Source organism: Arvicola amphibius, chromosome 5, assembly GCF_903992535.2.
Source record: "Arvicola amphibius chromosome 5, mArvAmp1.2, whole genome shotgun sequence".
In the NCBI taxonomy this organism is placed as follows: Eukaryota; Metazoa; Chordata; class Mammalia; order Rodentia; family Cricetidae; genus Arvicola; species Arvicola amphibius.
The window spans coordinates 5,920,596-5,936,316 of NC_052051.1; the positions used below are offsets into that span (position 1 = coordinate 5,920,596).

Below are 15,721 nucleotides of genomic sequence, written 5' to 3' on the forward strand. Positions count from 1 at the left end.
ACCTTGTTCTGGGTAGATGAACTCTCCCTGGAGGTGGCAGAGTGTGAGGAGACCAAGCCTGAGGGAGGGAATGCTTACAAGGCGGACAGAAGTGAGGACCAGACCGAGAAGGATGGTTGGGGAGTCAGAAGGCCCCTGACAGTTCCTGGTGAAGGAGAAAAGAAAGGGTAGCATTCAAATGCTGGGGTCACATGCTGAAAGCTACCTCCTGGAGGCCAGCAAGACTGTGGATGGCCATTTGTGTCCCAGCTCGTTACTGTGTGGTCTTTAGCGACTTTGCTGGGGTGGAGATGCTGTTGGGGTGTTCCCTGGAAGCTCCTCCCTGGGCTGAGCAGATGGGGTGGTATGGGCGTAGGTACTGGCTGTTCACTGTGGCACAGGATGCTCTGGGACTTGTGGTTACCTCCTGAGCCTCAGCCCCCCTGTGGCGTCATCGTTCCCTGTCCCTTCATAGGACTGTCCTCCTGTAGCTCAGGTTCCGTGTGCACCTTGACAACTCTCCCCGGCAGCACACTTTGGGAAACGAGTATTGTCTTAGTTAGGGTTTCAGCTGCTGTGAAGAGAACCATGACCATGGCAACTTTTTAAAAAAATATTTCTTATTGTTTATTTACTTTTTATTTTATGTGCACTGGTGTGAAGGTGTCAGATCCCCTGGAATTGAATCTTCAGACAGTTGTGAGCTGCCATGTGTGTGCTGGGAACTGAACCCGGGTCCTCTGGAGGAGCAGTCAGTGCTCTTAACCGCTGAGCCATCTCTCCAGCCCCATGGCAACTTTTTAAAGGAAAATGTTTAATTGGGTGGCTTACAATTTCAGAGCTTTAATCCATTATCATCATGGCGGGACATGGCAGCATGTATGTGTGGTTCATGCACATACTACATACATGTAAATGGTACAGTGTGACATCTGTTAAATAGGCAGAGAACTCACCCCACCGAACTGTCCTCACTGTTGCTGTAGGCATATGTGGTGGTGACGGTCCTGGGTTTGGTAGGCCCTGGTTTAAATCCTGGCAGTGTGACTCCAGGCAGGCTGTTCGACACCCTTGGGTCTCAGGTGCGTGCTTGGCCATTGCTGCATTACGCTTCCTTCTTCAGGTAGCTCAGGCACACTGCTGGTTAATTTTACCTGTCCATTAACACTGCCTACAATCACCTGGGACATTGAGAAATGGTCTACATCAGGTTGGCCTGTGAGCATATCTGTGGAGGACTATCTTGATTGCTAATTATTGTGGAAAGACCAAGCCCTTTTTGGGTGTTGGCGTCCTGTAGGCAGTCAGGTCCCGGCTGTGTAAGAACAAGGAAAGCTGGGAAGCTCGCGGGCAGCATGGGTAGGTACAGTCATTCTCTCTGCTCTTGCCTGTGACCAAGCTCTTGCCTCTCCCTCCTCTGCTGTGACGGACTGTAACCAGGACCCGCGAGCCAAACAGACCCTTCCTCCCCTTAAGATGCTTTATGGCAGAATGTGTTATCACAGTAACAGACAGGAAGTGAGGGCAGGCTGAGAGGAGCTGGCGGAGAACAGGACCGACCTGGGGCTTTCCGCCTTGTCTCCTTGTCCTGGGGTCACCTCCCCAGGCTCTCTTGGTATCCAGGAGACCACCTGGATCTCAGCAGCTGCTTTTCTTCCCTCTTAGGGACCTGTGGCATCTCTGATGCCTCTTTGTCATACTGGCTCTCCTTTCCCATGTGCTGGTGTGGAAGGGATGGGCTCCTTGTGCTGCAGAGGACAGGAGGAGAGCCGACACCGGGAAGAGTGCGGAGGGTTTCTGGAGAGTTCTCTCTGGCACAGTGGGCTACAAGCAGCATGGTGTGGCTTCTCTTCCCCTCTGGGAGGAGCCTTTGTGTTAGCGATTGAACTCTTATGACGGCAGCATTTACACCATAGGAATTGGCAAACCCTGCTGAGAGCTGGTCGTAACACAAGCAGAGCACGACCAGACATCTCTAATTTTTAAAAGGATCCGCCATCATTCTATGCTGCCCAGGGCTGAGAACCACTGTTCTACGCTGTCCCAGGACAGGCCTACCAAGGTGCATGTTCTCACCAGTGGCAGTTATCTGCCATAACATCAGCAGTCTCTTGTGTGAATCTTAGGTCCCTCACACATCACAGCCCTGTTTTCCACATGGCAACACGGAGCTTCAGGCGGGGAATCGGGACTCTTTACTGCCTCAGTGCTTCTTAGTGGCGGAGGCTGGACTTGAACCCAGTCCCGAGCTTCTAGGATTCCAGACTGGTGTGGTTGTTGCTGTGGTCAGTCAGTGCTTTAGTTTCCCCAGCAAATTGGATACAGAGCCATGCTCTTGTTGCTCAAGTTGTCCCTAAGGTCTGGGCCTGTGACCATCCGGTCCACAGTGTGTCTATATGGGATGTGGGGTTTGCACAAAGGTTCCCTAAGGCAGTGTCCACCCAGCTCAGGTCAATTGCACGGGACAGAGATGAACCAGATACTAAATGTCTTCGGTGCTGGTGTGCTTTCTTCCCCTCCAGTGGAACACGACAAGGAATTCTTCCACCCCCGCTACCACCATCGGGAGTTCCGGTTCGATCTTTCCAAGATCCCCGAGGGGGAAGCCGTGACTGCAGCTGAGTTCCGGATCTATAAGGACTACATCCGGGAGCGTTTTGACAACGAGACCTTCCAGATCAGAGTCTACCAGGTGCTCCAGGAGCACTCAGGCAGGTAGGTTCTGCCTCTGTGTGGGAGTGGGGTACTGAGCTTCCCCTTGCTGTAGAGAAAGGAGTGGGTGAGAGGCAGAGGGTGGGGCCAGGAACAGTCCTGGTGGCTTCCACTATTGGGCCCTACACCAGATGGCTGTCTTAAAGTGTATGATGTGTGCATGTTCTTTCGAACTATGACCCTATGCAGACTTGGTCAGGGATAGCAGGAGACCAGGAAGCCTGGAGCCCGGGGCTGTGCCTCCCTAGACAGGCCTACATGAATGTAGGTTTGGTGGTGTGTTGAGGGGGAGGGGAGGGAGGGCTGGTGTTGATGGTCCTTCCGCTCACCGCTCTGAGCCCAGTGTGATGTCAGACCACCAATAAAAATGACCATTTATAATCAAATGCTCTAAGGGGAGCGGGGGTGGGGAGGGAGAAAAAACAAAAACAAAAACAAACAAACCAAAGCAAACAGCTGGAGAACTCTTGGCTGTCCAAGAGTTGCTAGGTCAGGGACCAAAAGCTTGTTTCGAAAGCACTTCTGGGGCCCTGAGAAAAGTAAAGAGCTCAGAGATGATGGGGGGGGGGGCTGCCCCTCACGTACATCCCAAAGTTACTTTGCAGTTGAGCTTGCCTTTCTTTGTGGCCAGGCTTTTGTGTTCTGAGGCTGTGAACTTCTGTCGTCCCCACAGACATGGTGGCACAGAACTTAGTGGGAGATTCTTTGGCTATGATGGGAACAGGGATGAGGGAAGCCTGGTCCAGGCACTGCTGTCGGGCAGCTCATCTTGGTGGCTAAGGACACAACTTCTGTGGTGTGTCTCTGGTGGCTCACACCCATGTGTCACTTCAGATAGACACTAGCACTCGGAAGTAAGGAGTCTGTGAAATGGGCACAATCCAAGTGTCCTAAGAGCGCCGAGAAGGCCAGCCACGGGGACTCGGCCCAGCCACGGGGACCCGGCCCAGCCACGGGGACCCGGCCCATCCACGGGAACCCCGCCCAGCTTTGGGAACTGAAGAGCAAGCTTCTGAAGAACTCTCTGGTAATAGTTTAGTTTTGAACTGAGTCTGGTGCTGCTCAGCCAGCTACCCAGGAGAATTAGGATGTCTTGGTGACGCCCTGTCTCACACTGAAAGGTGAAATAAGGTCTGGGGATGTAGCTCAGCGGTAGAGGGCTTGCCTAGAGCCCACAAGGCCTTGGGTTCTGTCCTCAATGCAACAAGGAAGGAAAAAAAAAGTTTCAGATGGACAGACAGAATAAAGCCGAAGAGAGAAGCAGAGGCGACTGGGGTTTAGGCTTCCTCTCACCACTGAGTCCTCAGTCCCTTCCCCAGGGGGCCTCTTCAGCTCGGTTTCTCTTTCCATGGAGGAACCCACCGTCCACTGTCTCCTGCTTCTAGGTGGGGCAATTTGCTCAACACCTCCTGTCCTGAGTCTTTCAGACCCACACAGTTCCACAGGATAGACTGTGTTGCGCTGAGGGTCTCATATGTCTCTTGCCCACGAGTGTGAAGTAGCTGCTTCTGTGGACGTTCACAGCACGCTCTGCTGCTGTGGGCAGTGCTGTGGGTGGCTCTCAGGGACAACTGGAAGATGTCCATTCTCTCTTGTCGCGTGGGTGACAGGGATCAAGCTCAAGTGGTCAGCCTTGGCGGCAAGCACCTTTACCCACTGAGCCGTCTTGCCTCCCACCCTCTGGCTTTTTCTTAACCCGGGTTCTGGGAGATCAAAATCAGGTCCTCATGCTTTTGAGGTAAGCCTCTCCCTGACAAGCCACCTTCCAGACCTGTTGTCTCTTCAGAAGCATGTCTGCCTGAAGTTCTAGAACTGTGGCTGAGTTGTATACATGTGTGTATGTGCTCACACGCACACCCACACACCTGCATACCCATGCACCCGCACACCCACACACCACCTTCCCAAATGTCGCTGGGCTTCCTCCACCAGCCAGGGAGGAGAAGGCTGGTCCCCATGCACTCAGGAAAGCCTCTTGCCAAACTGTTTTGATCTTTGTCCCTCTGATGGGTGGCAGATGGCGTCATGGTATGGCTTTAATTTATGTTTACAGCCCCACTGCCCTGCACCAAGCTCTACCCTGCATGACTTTCTTGTTCTAGAGGTCGGCAGTAAACGAGAGGGCAGGATGAGGCCAGAGCTGGGGTGCCTGGGGGCAGAAGGCAGTCATGCAGATTGGCTTCGAATCTTCCTAGACACTCAGGTGTCCTGTGGGTCTTACCTTGGTCCCCAGGCCTGGCCTCATTCAGATGACATGGCCCATTTTCTGGAGTTCCAAGCACGTGCTGTGTACTTGGGAATATCGTCACTCCAGGGACTCTGTTTACAGAGCCACTTGGAATCAAATCCAGGTTTTCATGTGAACTGGGCAAGTGCTCTACCACTGAGCCACCCACCCCAGGCCATAGAGACCCTTAGCCAGACCACGTGTTTGATCTTTCTTGAAGGTTGATGGCTTAAAGAAGGCACATACCCAGCGGTTATTTGCCAACGAGTGGGGCCGCCACCTGTGCCCTGGGCTCTTGGCTGTTCTCCAAACCTGCCTCTCAGAATGCCTCATCGAGAGGTCCAACTTTGGGAATGTAGTGGCAGCTACTGAGTCCTGCCTAGCCCACCTGGGATGGCCATACACACCCTCTTCTCCTATCTCTCCCTGCGGGAACATGTGCCCTCCTGGTGGCTGAGGGCCACTGGTCTGCAGGTCACCTCTTACCTGTGCAAAACTGGCTTCCTGATACCACAACTTTTCATGCTGCTTTTCCAGAGAAGGGAGCGTCTCTGGCCCGTGCCTGTGCATACCTTCTGTATCCCGTGTTGGAAGGTGATGGAGGACCAGAGACCCATAAGCCCTGCCAGACGGTGTTCGTGGAAGTCAAGGCCACACCACTGACGAAACGATGAGCGCTGTGACTTGTCAGCGATGTTTGTGTGCACATATGCCTGGTACCATTACCAGAGGTCAGATAGTGGGAATAAATGGGGGGCTGTGTGCGCCTGACTGCCATGTAAAGCTCTGGTTGGGATGCATCCGAGTTCCCAGGATGCCACTATAATGACGTCCCACAAACAGGGTGGCTGGCCCAGAACCTTAGGACTGGAATTCCCTGCAGGCTGGAACTTCAGAGTTAGACTCAGTGGGGCCTGGCTCCTCTGAAACCTGCGTGTGTGTGTGTGTGTGTGTGTGTGTGTGTGGTATGTGTGTACGTGCGCCTATATGCGAATGTGTTCTTGAAGTGTCCTGAGGCGGCTGCCAGCTGCTGGTGCTTTCAGACTCAGCCTCCGCTCTGCATGACCCCAGCTGCTTTCACCTGGGTTCCCTCCTGCGGCATCTCCTCCAGCAGGAGAGGGTCCACTCCACTCTGCTCTGAGCGTGTCTGCATATGTCTACAGAAACACTGGTTCTGAATGAGGTCGGTTCCATTGACAGATCTGTGGATTAGGACTGGAATCTCCCCTGTTTTGGGGTACAAGTTAGTCATCACAGGATGATGAGGAGATGTGAATTCGGGAGCAAGCGAAGAGCGAAGGGAAGGGCTTGGAGTTGCTGGGGAAGGTGGTGGGGTGGTAGGTGCTGAGGGCCTGCTTCTGGGGGCAGGGGAGCCCTTGCTAGGCAGAGGAGGGGACACAGAGCAGGTGGAAGTGACTGGCCTGGAGGGAGCAGAGTTGATTGACAGCAGGAAGGCGGGACTATTAGGCTACTAAATATTCCTGAGTTCTACGGACAGAAGCCATGTGGCCCTTCTCCAGGCGTTAAAAAGCTTTAGCTTTAAGTCTGTTTTCTGGGTCACTTTTGAATGTAGGTGCTTCTCTGAGGCACGGGAATGGCTAATCCAGCTCTGAGAACCCGGATTCAAATCCTGCTATCATACTGGGAAGGTCATGAGCTTGGAGCCTCAGTTTCCTCCTCTGGAAAGGAATGGGCTGTGGAGTTTCCCTGCCGGAGTGCGGGGGAGGATTTTAGGGACTGTCTTCCATGCAGTAAGCATCCACTAAGCGCTCAGTAATCATTGTAGGAGGGAGAGAGGCCATAGCAGAGCTGAGAGCTTCAGCCTTTGGCAGAACCACCCTCTCTGGGCTTCAGCTTCTGAATACTCAAATTCTTTAAGCCTAAGAATATGCCTGGGGACACAGGCCTGAGCTGGGTAGAGATGTATGCTCTTTGGCATGTCTCCCACTGTACGTCTTCCATTAGAGCCTCCTCCTTGCCCAGTCCTCCGAGGAGCCCAGTGCCTGCCCCTCCACAAGTCCTTCCACTCCCTGGGCTCTGGGCTTTGAGATGGAGAACATAACTGTGCTGCCACCAGCTACCCAGCTGTTCAGGCCTGGGACATCTGGCTCTCTGGCAGGCTCAGCCAAGCTCCAGAGACACTCCGGGGGTGCTGGGATTAGCCAGCTGTGGGCTGGCCTCCGCATCTCTCCCCTGTGGGAGTCACTTCCCACCAAGTCCTCTTGATCTCTTGGAGTTGGAGGCCTTCCATGGCCTGTCCCTGCCTCAAGCCCCAGGCAGCTGGAAAGGCAGGAGAGGTATGCCACCCTTGGCCAGCTGTGGGAGAGCCAGGGTTCAGAGGTGGGCCTGAGGGTGGTGGCTTGGTTCTGAAGGCTTTGCTGGGGTTGATGGGGAGGATCAGGAGCTTAGTGTTACTTCCTGGACCTTGGGCCTGAGGCTGGACTAGCTAGCTTTCAGGACCTGAATTTGCTTCTGCTCTGTTGGTTCCATCCTCAGGCTAGGGGTCACATTAGGCCCATCCTCAACCTGTGCTCTTGCTGGGGGCGCCCGGGTGTGCTCCTCCTGTACTGGAGGGCTATGCTTGCACCAGGAGCCCCAGGAGGCCAGGCCCTGTCACCACCAAGGTCAAGATGTTGTCTGCAGCTGGATGAAAAATGTCCCCTGCTCCATTACAGGGTCTTCGGCTGCCAGGAGGGTGACCTCAGTCTCTACAATGCCAGGACTTGGATCAACCATGGCCTGAGTCACTATGAGGGAGAAGGGGCTGTTTCTGCCTGTCCCTCCAGAGAGAGATTCAGGGTAGAGGAGGCCAAAGGGGTGACTTACCAGCTCCCTTCTGAACTCAGTCCAGCCCTGCTTGCTCCTAAGTGCCCCTGGGTGGGGACAGCAGCCTCCCCAGAACAGGCTCTTGGTGTCCAGTCCAGGGTGCCCCTGCTATATGAACAGGTACACACCTGTCCTGCAGCCCACTGCAGCCAACCTCTGAGGCAGCTCAGCTGCCTTTCCCCCCTCAAGTCCAGTGTGAGCAGGTAGAGCATGGCCTTTTACCCACACCAGGACAGGCTGAGCCGCTCTACCTCAGGATACACATGGAGGACCACAGGGGTTTGGAAAAGCTTGTGGGAGCTGAGGGCAAGAGAAAAAGGACCTCTGGTCTCTACAGCTTACCTCCCAGCCCCCACCAGTGTCCTCCAGGTGGCCCTGGCGTGGCACCTTGCCTCACCTGTTCTCTGTGTGGGCTCTAAGGGAGCCATCACTTTGGTTGCAGGCTCAGGACTTGGCATCCAGACTCTGGGAGGGTTTTCCTATATCCAGGTTTAGGCAGAGGTTACGGGCACAGTGCAGAGACAGCACCAGAGTACTGGGGCGTGTCCCATTTTAGTATTCTCTCTTTGCAGTGTCGTAGTGAGTACTCCACCTCCACAACGGGCCTTTTCAGTGTTACCCCTCTTCCGCAGACTGCTTCAGAGGTGGGGTGGCTCACCTGACCCAGGTTTCTGAGATACCCCCACCTGCATTCTGGGCTGCAGTGAGAGTCTCAGCCGTGGCTATGCATTGGGTAGGCTGACCAGGGTCTGTTAAAACTACCACTGTGGGTGGGTTGAGCTGGATGTTGGCATTTCGCGAGATAGCCCATGTGGCTCTAAGCAGGTGGCTGCCATCCCTTATGGCCCTGTCTTGGTTGAATCCCCTGTCAATAAGTAGAACAGGGGTCACCCCTGCTTCAGTCCTGTCTAGCAAATGGCCTGTTTGCTTGCAGCATTCCTCTTCTCACAGGACAGAGCCCCATTAATGTTCCAACTCTGTCCATTTCTCTGGCATGGGGAAGGGACTAGCTGAGAGTGAGTGGGGACCCTTCCGGAAGCTTCTGGCTTCTCCCTGCTCCTATTGGCCTATGCATAGGCTTTTGTGTTTTCTTACTTCCACCTCTTGCCAGACCTCTCAGTCACAGGGCATTAGCGAGGGGCTGAGCTGCCTTAGTTGTGGGCTGTAGCTGGTGATCGTTGTCCTGGAAGACCATGGGGGGCATGAAGAGCCTGGGTTAGGACCACCTGGGCGCCTCTGCCCCTTTCTCAGGGAGCCACTCCAGACCCCAGCCCTGAGCCTTGGACAAGGTACAGTCAGTCCTTGGTACTGCTTGGTTCCCCTCAGGGCCCCCTCAGTAATTTGCAAGGATCATTCTGGAAAAAGCTTGCATTCAATACCACCCAGCAGGGCAGGACAGCAAGCCACTGTGTCCAATCTAGTTAGTTCTGGAAAGGCAGTCAGCTGGTCCTGTCCTGTGTCCTGGAGCCAAATGTCCACTGGCTTCCTGTCCTGTGGTCTGAGGCCAGCTGGTGGGCTTTGATGGCTGTTTTGATCTGTACTGTGTGTCTTTTCCTTCCTTCCATCTCTCTTCCACAGTCTGGCTTCTTGGGGACTGGCTGGGCATCAATTGGGTGTCAGTGGTAACAGGGCGTGTCTGTGGGGTACTTGTGATAGGGTCCTGTAGGGGCTCAGCAGGGGGCTTACGGGGGGGGGCTCTCATTTTCTTGGATACCTTCTGAACCACATGGAGTCAGTCGCTAGCCAGAGCCAGCATCATTGCAGACCTGTGGCATGGGGAGGGCTCTTTCCTACTGCTGGGTAGATCCGGGCAAGTTTGAGACACAGTCCTCCGCCTCCTGTGATGTGTCTCTGCAGAAGTGATAGCTGTCCTCCTGAGTAGCCATGACAGATGAGGGCAATTTGTCCATTCTCTTTATCCAATTCTATGAACTGGGTGGTCGGTCAATTGGATTCCCACCAGGGAAACTGAGGTAGAGAGGACAAACCACTTTCCTAGCTTGTCCTAGCATTATTGTGAGGACATCCAGGTTGCCACCTGTAGCCATCCCCAGTTTCGTGACTGTGAGGTTGGCAGCCTGCTGACCTGGCAGAGCCTCCTTGAGCAGTGAGTGAATTCCGATGGGGTAGCCCCAGAGGCTGTGAGGATGGCCCGGCTACAGAGACTGCTGGTGGAAGTGAAGTCTGAGCCACACAGTAGGCACTCGGGATGCCTGGCTGCAGGAAAGGTCTGACCACTCTCAGCAGGGCAAAGGCTTCTTGTATGGCGGTGTCGCGCCACCACGAGGACATGCCCACGGGTACCTGCCACACGTATGAGTGCCAACAGCGCCTTTGCTCGGTCCACCCCGGCACATTCTGCTCTCCTCACTGCCTTGTTACCAATCTTACCTCAGCATCTGAGCTCCATTTCCAAAAAGTGAAAATTGCCTGTAATTATACTGCTTTCGATTCTCTGCAAACTTTGCTGTGATGATTGTAATTATATTATACAGAGCCAGGGGGCCGCCGGGTGTCCAAGGGTCGGTGGACTCTCGTGGCCAGTGAGGAAGCAATGGCAGCGTGTGCCGGGGTCCTGGGTTCCTGATGCTGGAATACATCTGGGGACAGTGGGCTTTAGGATCCAGCCTGTCTGGATAACTTGATCAGATGCTTTAATTCCAAAAACACTCTGTTCTTGGATTGGGACCCCTGTTCCCCTATAGAAATCGATTTTTCCAAATGTATTAACATATGTGTTTCATATCAGGGCCTATAATTGCTTTAGCCTTCTTGGCAGGAAACAAAGGGAATTAATGTTTTTCAGTTTGGTTGTAAGCGGTCATCTGTAGCTGGGATAACAAATACCTTCTCAGATGCTGACTTGGCGAGGGTAGGGGAAACAGGTGCCCCCGGAAGTGTGGTTTCTAAGAAGTCGGCTATTTCCACAAAGGCCTCTGCTGTCTCATATTCTTGTCAGAAGACGAACTCTCAAGGCTTTGTCAAACTCTGGTTTCTCCCACTGTCTTCCTACTGTCACCCCGTCAGTACCATCTTCCTTCTTGGCTTTGCTTTTGCTGCTGCAGGAATGGAAGAAAAGCTGACATTTGGCCTCTGTTCTAGCACACTCTGCTCTAGTCTCCCTGTGGGAACCGAGGCAGGCATGACTAATGGATCACAGCACTCCTTCCCACAATTCCTCAGTGCAGCTGCATGAAAGGGGAGCAGCCACTGTGGATCAAGGGAAGCTGCCAGCAAGGGAAGCCTGCTTGGCCCCTTGTCTCAGGTCAAGGTGTCTCCAGGGCCAATGGTGAGATGACCGGCGCGCGCGTGCGCGCGCGCGCGTGTACAAAGTAGAGGTTGACATCAGCTATCTCCCTCAACCATTCTCCACTTTCATTTTTGAGACAGGGTCTTTCACTGAGTCTGCTGTTTTGCTGGACCTACTCACCAGGAAGCCCCCGGGGCCCTCTTGTCTCTGCCTCCCCAGTGCCAAAGATCTGAGTCTGGCCCACAGCAACCTCCTAAAACCTACCTTCCCAGACCCTGAAATGAGGGCTTGTTACTAGGAGAAGAGTGGGGTGGGGCGGCTGGGAGATGCAGGGGAGGGTGGTTCTGTTCGGGGTCCCCAGCTGTGGTCCGCTCTCCTGCAGGGGATTCAGAGGCAAAGTTGAATCCTCTTTCTGGAATGCTCCCACCTCCATAGGCATCATTTCAAGCAGAGCTCCTAGCTTTAGTGCTGGGGGCTTTTGACCTTTTTCTGGGACAGGCTGATGGGGAGATGGGAGGTGTGCAGTAGCCTCTCCAGCCTCAATACATGAGATGCCGGCCATGTCTCGCAACACCTAGGTGCCGGAGTGGGATAGCCCTGGGAGGCCCCCAGAGCAGGCCATGCTTGGGGCAGGAAGTACCTCAGTTCCCTCCCAGCGTTCCCACCTCCTCCTCAGCCCGTGCCTGCCTCCCCATGCCTGCCTCCCCATGGCTCCCACTGTCCACAGTGCCTGAATCCACCCAGATTAGAGAGAAGAATCCAGACCCTCGATTCCAACCTAGCTGTTTAGACAAAGATCTAGAGGCAATCACTCTTGTTAGCACTTGCTTCCAAGGCGGGTCACAGATCAGAGAAAGGTGATCAAGCAAATGTGTGAAGATGCCGTCTATAAACCTAGTCCTGTAGGAACAGAGGCAGGAGGATGACCACAAGTTCAAGTCCAGCCTTCTCTACATAGAGACTTCAAGCCAGCCAGGATAACATAGTGAGATCCTGTCTTTAAACAAAGAAACAAACACTGTCAAAGTGGGACGGGAGATGTGCTTGGGGATAGAGTCCTTGGCTGCTTGCCACAGGGCACCAGGCTTTATCTCTGCCTCACAAACCAAGCTAAAACATCCTGAGGATTTCAGCCTGGTACTCGTGGGACCCTGTACATAGCCTCATGATGTGTGGGGCTCCCGAGCAGGAAGCCAGCTCATCAGGCCAGGCCTGTAGGCTCCTGGGTCTTGGTAGCTGTTGATACTTGTATCCAGTGGACACTGGCCAGGTCCTACCAGATACACCTGTCACTCAGGCCTCTGTAGGTGCCCAGGTGCTCTTTCCTTCCCCGCCTCCTGTCTTGTACCTTCATGTGGGTCCTGGCACCACGTCTCAGACAATCCACTTGCGTTCAAGTCCTTGGCTGGAGGCCAGACTCCGCCTTTTCTCACGCGTGACAGGAGGTGAGAGAGTGTCCCACACTGCAGCCAGCAGGGCGTGCTTCAGAGGCATGTTCAAGGTCTGCCTGGCTCTCGACTCACAGCCAGTACCTAAGCAGGAACCATTTTTCTTAGCCGTCCCCTTTCCTTTCCTCCTCTGGTCCTCTGCTTCCTGAAACTTCCATTAGCATAGCTGTGGAGAATCCTAAGCTTGGGAGTGGTCACACCCACTCTGTCAGTAACACAGCAGTAGAGGTTTGTGTTCGTCTAGTGTAAGAGTTTATTGACTATCCCTTGCAAGCTGCACCGGTTTCCTTGCTGTGAGGGTACTTAAGCCGCTGGCTGATACCATAGGCTTGGAGGTGGGAGAGGTGTGGGGGCTATTTGCTCATTTCCTCTTGGTGAGATCCACTCAGACGCAGTGCAGAACTGAGCCACAATGTTCGTCTAGTGACACATTCAAACATCACAGTGACACAGCGAGACCTAGGAGGTTCTTCCAAGATACTGTGGGGAGTCCTATGGAGATTCCGAGTCAGCTCAGTCCCCTTGATGGTCCCCTGTCTGAGGCTGGTGGTGCAAAGGCAGGTCACTCCAGACGTTCCCTGGTTGCTGCATTTCTGAAATGCATTCCTGGTGGCCTCTGGGAGTAGTTCTCTCCTCCTGTGTGGGTCTGGGGATCAAGCTCAGGTCACCATGCTTGGTGGCAAGCACCTTAGACTAGTGAGGATCTTGTGGTCTTCGTACTTGGTCATCAGGTTTAGAGACCAATGCCTTTACCTGCTGAGCCATCTCACTGGCCCAGGTGCCCCCACTTTGCATGATCCAGGTGAGGCAGGGGCATCATTCGTTGGCCTCATATGTCTGTAAGTTCAAGAGTCTGTTGACTCTGCTATGATCTTGTGTATGCCCATGTGTTTGCTTGTTTGTGTGTAGGTGTGCATGTGTGCACTTGTATGTGGAAGCCAAGGCGACTACAGGTACCACCCACCTTGGTGTTGTGTTTTGTTTTGTTTTGGTTTTTCACTGGTCTGGAGCTCACCAAGTAGGCTAGCCTGGACAGCCAGCACACCCCAGAGATCTGCCTGTTCTTGCCTCCTCGGTGCTGAGATTACAGACACACACTTCAGCTTTACATGGGTGCTGGGGAATTGAGCCCAGGTCCTGATGCTTGCAAGACAAGCACTTTGCAGGCTGATCTGCCTGTTTAGCTCTCTGAGGGGGTTTTGGTACACCCACACGTCACGTCTTCTTGACTTAATTTGATTACTTGATAGGTGGTAATATTTCATTTGCATATGCCCCGTGGTTAGGGTTGGGCAGACAAGAGTGTTGAGTTGCCAAAGGAAGGTTCAGAGAGCATTCTCTCTCAACTGTCTCAGTTCACACTGAGCAGTGTGGTTCACGTGGAGCAGTGTGAACTTCCTCTGTCCCTGAGGGTAAGATGCAGCCTAAAGGCCACCGTACACAGTGGAGGGCCTCAGGGCAGGGAGCAGCCTGTCTTCCACAGGCATGGCGTCCCTTGCTTCTGTCTGCAGCTCCCTGCTTTGCCGCTTTCAAGTTTAATTTCTTGCTGTGCCCTGCTCCCCTCCCCTTCTGGTCTCTGGGTTTTGGAATCTTAAAAGAGTCGGTCTGTGGTTCTTTTTTTCTTCAGGTTGGAAAGATGACGCGGCGGGGGAAGCTGTCAGTGTCGACTAGTTGATGTCTTGAGTGTTCATGAGGAGTCTGAGGTTACCTTGCCCTATTTCAGTCTCGAGCTGGAGGCTGGAGGAAGTGGGGCAACCAGGGAAAGTCTGGAAAGTTCCACCTTTGCACCACAGCCTCAGTCAGGGGTCCATCAAGAGGACACGGAGCTGACTCAGAATCTCCACAGGGCTCCCCACAGTTTCTGGGGGGGGGGCTTCTAAGATCTTGCTGTGTCACCGTGATGATGTTTGATGTGTCACTAGGTGGACAGTGTGTCTCAGTTCTTGCACTGCGTCTAAGTGAATCTCACCAAGGGGGGGAGGGGGAGGAGCACCAGCCAGGGTTCCTGTGGGAGGTGGGAGGAGGTGTCCAGGGTCTTTCCTTAGTCAGTGTGGGTGACCACCTCGGGATTTGAGAGTGGGCTTCCAAGTTGCTCGGAGCAGATCAGTAGGTAAAGGCCCCAGGGAATTGGGGGAATCCAATCCATTTGTGGTGACATCTGTAAATTTGAAAAAAAAGTTATTCTTTATTCTTTAATTCTTTAAATACATATACATACATATTCATTATAAGTATTGTGTGTCTGTCTGTCTGTGTGTCTGTCTGTGTGTCTGTCTGTGTGTGCATGCATGTGCACACGCACAGATCAGAGGACAATTTGTAGAAGTCAGTTCTCTGTTTCTGGGGTCCTGGGGATGGAACTCAGGTCATCATCTTGGTGGCAAGAGCCTCGAGCCATCGAGCCATCCCGAGGCCCTTCGGAGCCTTTAATGTACTTACGCACATACAGTTTGGCATCTCTGAGGGTCAGTGGCACACATTGTCTTATTTCACTGCAGGGCCCTTTTGGGCGGTGGCCCTCTGCTAATGAGGTAAACTCCGGAGACCTTGATGAGTTTCAAACCTGTCTTCCTGCAGACAGGCTCCTGAAGCCCTGGTGGTGAATGGCTGCTCCTCGTTCCCTGCCTGTAACAGCACAGCCTTCTGGTTGCTTTGTAGGCTGTCTCGGGCCCTCCACGGATGCCTGGTGGGCTTCCTCAGTGGGCAACCTGCCAGTCCTGGGCTGGATGGGAAGGCGGTGGGTGGCCCCCCAGCTCACACCGTGGCAGGAGGTGTTGTGGCTTCTCATCTGTTTTTCCACCTTTCTCCCGAACGACTTAATTTTGGTCTTCCTGGACGTGTAGGGCCTCAAGAGAGTGGTTTATAAAAAGCGCTGGGCCTCTCTGACTTCACCGTCAGGGCCGTTTGTGTCCTTGTTGGAAGAGCCTTGCATTTCCTAACCCTGAGGTGGGCAGCTCCAGGCGCCTGGCGACCCGACCCTGCGGGGCCAACTTCGCCTCAGGACTTTGATCTTCCTCCTGGGCCTCCCTGCGGCCTGGAGTGTGCCTGCTGGGCTGGCTCCAGGTACACTAGCCAAGGGCCTTCTCTCCTGACTCATGAGGCCTCTACCCACATGACATCATGCTAGCCTGCCTGCGAATGCTCTGCTCACTCTCTGGATTTCTCTCCCGCTGCAATGTTCTCTCCCCTTCTCTCTTTCTCCCTACCCCCCACCCCCATCATGTCCAGAAGAGGAATGGTGTGGAAGGCAGGGAGAGGGAGGGAGGATCTGGCAAAGAT

General features: G+C 53.8%; 1 protein-coding gene across 1 annotated transcript in view; it reads left to right on the plus strand.

Annotated features, from left to right (window-relative positions):
- Nucleotides 1–15,721, plus strand: part of Bmp7 (bone morphogenetic protein 7) — a 71,677-nt gene that overhangs the window by 23,374 nt on the left and 32,582 nt on the right. Inside the window, exon 2 of the mRNA XM_038330905.1 lies at nt 2,502–2,694. Coding sequence (XP_038186833.1) covers nt 2,502–2,694 — 193 coding nt within the window. The remainder of the gene's footprint in view (nt 1–2,501; nt 2,695–15,721) is intronic.